Genomic DNA, 4796 nt, shown 5'->3' with positions numbered 1-4796 from the left:
TGAATTCATTTCTTTACCTGCATCATCATTACAAAAATAGGAATAAAAAAATTAGATGTAATTGAATTAATTTCTTTACTTGATCATTCAAAAATGAAAGTGATAAAAATAGTTAAGTTGAACTATTTTTTTCACTTGCAATATTAAAATAATAAAAGTAAAAGATAAGATGTAATTGATTTAATTTCTTTACTTAAATCATCCAAAAATAAAATTGAAAAAATAGTTAAATTTGAAATATTTTTTCACTTGCATCATTAAAAGAATAAAAGTAAAAAATAAGATGTAATTGAATTAATTTCATTATTATTCAAAAATAAAAGTGAAAAAAAAAATAGTTAAATTTAACTATTTTTCCACTTGCACCATTCAAAAACATAAAAGTAAAAGTAAGATGTAATTTAATTAATTTCTTTACTTAAATCATCCAAAAATAAAATTGAAAAAATAGTTAAATTTGAAATATTTTTTCACTTGCATCATTAAAAGAATAAAAGTAAAAAATAAGATGTAATTGAATTAATTTCATTATTATTCAAAAATAAAAGTGAAAAAAAAAATAGTTAAATTTAACTATTTTTTCCACTTGCACCATTCAAAAACAAAAAAGTAAAAGATAAGATGTAATTGGATTAATTTCATTATTATTAAAAAATAAAAGTGAAAAAAAAAATAGTTAAATTTAACTATTTTTTCCACTTGCATCATTCAAAAACATTGTAATTGAATTAATTTCTTTACTTAAATCATTCAAAAATAAAAGAAAAAACTTAAATATAACTATTTTTTCCACTTGCATCATTCAAAAACATAAAAGTAAAAGTAGGATGTAATTGAATTAATTTTTTCATTTGTATCATTCCCCTCTCTCCTTTCTTATTTTGTGTTGGGCAATTCTTTCCTGACGAAATATTGCTCGAAGTTTTTCTTCAAGGGAAAACTTTGTTACTCTTCTGAGAACTCGTCGCTTCTTCCATCAAAAACATTATGAAAAGAAAACGGTTCCAAAATGGATTTCTCTTGCCAGGGTTAGCATTCCAGTCCGGAGGTGTTGCTGGAAGAGAGAGAGAGAGAGAGAGAGAGAGAGAGAGAGAGAGAATTTCTAAGTTGTCGCTGGGTGTCGGGCGATATTTGATTTTCTCAATCGTATATATATACTGTATATATATATATATATATATATACAAAGAGAGAGAGAGAGAGAGAGAGAGAGAGAGAGAGAGAGAGAGAGAGAGAGAGAGAGAGAGAGAGAGAGAGAGAAAAAAAAAATTTCTAAGTTGTCGCTGGGTGTCGGGCGATATTTGATTTTCTCAATCATATATATACTGTATGTATATATATATATATATATATATACAAAGAGAGAGAGAGAGAGAGAGAAAAAAAAATTTCTAAGTTGTCGCTGGGTGTTGGGTGATATTTGATTTTCTCAATCATATATATATACTGTATGTGTGTATATATATATATATCTATATATATATATATATATATATACATACATACAAAGAAAGAGAGAGAGAGAGAGAGAGAGAGAGAGAGAGAGAGAGAATTTCTAAGTTGTCGCTGGGTGTCGGGCGATATTTGATTTTTCTCAAGTCGCGCGAGATACCAATATAAATACAATATATATATATATATATATATATACACATGCACATGCATATATATATATATGTATATATATATATATATATATATAGAGAGAGAGAGAGAGAGAGAGAGAGAGAGATATGATTAATGAAAGATCAACGCTATTGTTGTTTAAATTCTTTCTTAAGAAAATGTTTGTATTGACATAGTAATGTTAAGGACTATATTTTCTAATTAAATAAATTACGATTCACATTCAATTCTTAACCGGTTTTTTTAAACTATTTATCTGGTTTTTAAATACGTTTTTCGTATTGTTTTTGACGGTTACTTCATTGAAACACAGTTATCGATAAACATAAGTTTTGAAAACGATATATAGTCAGTCTTGTTTTTTTTTTTTTTTTTTTTTTTTTTTTTTTTTTTTTTTTTTTTTATATTTTGGATTGTATTGGTTTTGGCTGCTATTTAAAACATACTTCTTGATGAATATAGTTTCTAGAAAATATATATAGGCAAAATATCAAGAATGCAATGCGAAATTGATTGGATTCAGATCCATGCTTTTAAGTGTATAGCTAAAAAGACTTTTAAGTATAGTTATAGGCTAATACTACAGGGTGCCCCACCAAAAAAACAAGGAAATTTTAAATCTGTTATGTATCTTAAGTATTTTATCATGTAAAACATTTAACATGCAAAGCATTTTAGTCTACATCTAAAATGTGTGTTGATGTTCTGCCCTAATAATGTTTCTGATAACAACTGATATCTGTTTCCAATAATTAATTAAACTCCCAAAATTCCTCATGTGGAAATTAAAATTTCATTTTTTTTTTGGGTGCCACCCTGTATGTTGGAAGATAAAATTTATTTTTTTATTTTTGGAGGGCCACCCTGTTTTTAGAAATCAAAATTTAATTGTTATATTTTTTTGTGGGGCCATCCTGTATGCTGAAAATTAAAATTTTATTTTTAGATCTTTTTTATTTTTGGAGAGAACATTATAAGTTGGAAATAATTTTTTTTATAATATTTGTTGGGGGGCTGTTTACATTACATATTGGAAATTGAAATTTCCTTTTTTTCAGGGGGCGGGGCACCCTGTACGTTAAAATTAAAATATCAAACAGAAAACCATAGAGTAGACATCATCTTCCCTTACCTCTAGGGTCTCATCTCCATAGCCCTTGACCGACCTGACGACGAGTGGCACTCCAGCCAAGGAAGCGAGAGCCCCCGAGGCGTAAATGCTCTGCGTCATGCCAACGGCTAAGCCCGCACTCACGCCCTCGGACTTGAGGGTCTCGCAGGCGCCCTTCAGCGCCCCTAGCTTGAGCTCGGGCGTCTCGACGACGACTCCCTCAAATCGGCACACGCCCCCATTAAGGTGATTCTGTTCTTGCAGTAACTGGAAAAAAACCGAGGAGAGACTTTGGATGTGGTCGGGCTCGAAGACGGCGCCCAATTTGTAGACGGGCGTGTGGTGGTGGGACTTGGTGCTTGTGTTTGCGGCGTTGGCGGTGCCCTGCAGAGGAGAGACTTCGGGGTCCAATATTTCGATCTTGTCAAACTCCTGGTCATACGACGTCGTATGTGTTTCTGCCGAAGAGGCCCGGTTGCCTTCCTTGGCTTCGCTGGAGGTTGGCTCCCCGTGTCTGGGTAATTTTTGTGGGCGGGAAAAGAATATGGTCCGCGGTGAGGTGGGCGGAGGAGACGAGGGGCCTCCTCCTCCTCTTCTTCCTCCTCCTCCTCCTCCTCCTCCTCTGTCAGCTGAGGTTGTTGAAGTTGCCGTCAGAGGGAAAGCAGCAGCAGAAGCAGCATCCTGCATAGACACCAGACGGACTGGTCCATCGAAGAACGGGACGTCTGGGGGCTCTCCCTTCGGAGGGGAGCGGTACGCTCTTGGCTTGGGAGGCAAATTGAGAAGTTCCCGGTGTCCCCTCCCAACGACACCTCTGCCGCCGAATGTGAACAAGGAGGAGAAGGAGGAGGAAGTTGAGGAAAAGGAGGAGGAGGAGGAGGAAGGAGGAGGAGAGGAATGCGACATAAGAATCAACGAGAAGAGAAGAACCAGAAGTTGACTCATGACAGTAGTAAAGAACGGTGCCGATGCTCGAAGGTCCACAAAAACATAATCCCGACGACGGCTGTGACAGGAAGTAGCAGCGAGGAGACCTGGGTTCTCCCGCGGTTCATCTCAAGTCAGGTCAAAAATATAAACGAGGAAGCATCCCGTCCAAAAGCCAGAATGGGGGACAGCGCTAACGGCAGTGACAGTGAATGTTCGTTGCTGCTGCTGCTTTCCCATTCCACTTCGACGACAACGGCTGCTTCAGCACAGGGAGGAGGAGGCAGCTTCCATCTTGGGCTGATCTCCAGCCTTCTCATAATTCTCCGTCTCTTCCTTCAGATCTCGAGGACGACAAAGAGCGTCGTTGGGACGACACTGGGGGCGAAGCTGCAGGAGGACTTGCGCAAGTCCATGCTGGACGCGACCTCTCTCAAGAAAATCAAATTTGATATGTTTCCTGGATGAATCTAATTTCAATGGACACAACCTCTCTCAAGAAAATTTAATCTGATAAATATGTTTCCTGAATGAATCTAATGTTATTGGACGTGAACTCTCTTTCAAGAAAATCAAGTTTGATAAATAAGTTTCCTGAATTAATCAAATTTGATAAATAAATTTTCCGAAGGACTCAAATTTTGTTGGACACGACCTCTCTCAAGAAAATCAAATTTGATAAATAAGTTTCCTTAAAGAGTCAAATTTTATTGGACACGACCTTTCTCAAGAAAATCAAATATGATAAATAAGTTTCCTCAAAGAGTCAAATTTTCTTGGACACGACCTTTCTCAAGAAAATCCAATTTGATATATAATTTTCCTTAATGAATCAGATTTCGATGGGCACGACCTTTCTCAAGAAAATCAAATTTGATAAATAAGTTTCCTAAATAAATCAAATTTTAGGAAAATGTTATGATATTTACAGGTGAACTGTAAACGCAAAGTGGACTGCTCTCTCAAAACTAATTTCTTCTGCAGGACTCGAAAGGGATATTATCATTATTTATAGATCTTAAAACTTATAACTTCTTTTGGGAGGACTTGAAGATGTTATAATTATCTTTAGACTTTAAAATGCGTCACTTTTCATTCTACTTCTTGTTGACACATCTGGGTTGGGCTAAAA

The 4796-nt window shown here is 35.3% G+C and overlaps 1 protein-coding gene across 1 annotated transcript in view; it reads right to left on the bottom strand.

Annotated features, from left to right (window-relative positions):
- Window positions 1-2645: 2645 nt before the first annotated feature.
- LOC137656944 (POU domain, class 4, transcription factor 2-like) overlaps window positions 2646-4796 on the bottom strand; it is a 2359-nt gene continuing 208 nt past the window's right edge. Inside the window, exon 1 of the mRNA XM_068391309.1 lies at window positions 2646-4796. This exon is cut by the window's right edge and continues 208 nt beyond it. Within this exon, the coding sequence (XP_068247410.1) occupies window positions 2711-3682 (972 nt within the window). The 5' untranslated portion in view covers window positions 3683-4796 and the 3' untranslated portion in view covers window positions 2646-2710.

Source organism: Palaemon carinicauda, chromosome 18, assembly GCF_036898095.1.
Source record: "Palaemon carinicauda isolate YSFRI2023 chromosome 18, ASM3689809v2, whole genome shotgun sequence".
In the NCBI taxonomy this organism is placed as follows: domain Eukaryota; kingdom Metazoa; phylum Arthropoda; class Malacostraca; order Decapoda; family Palaemonidae; genus Palaemon; species Palaemon carinicauda.
Note: the sequence above shows the minus strand (reverse complement) of the source record. Positions and strands in the feature narration are given on the sequence as shown.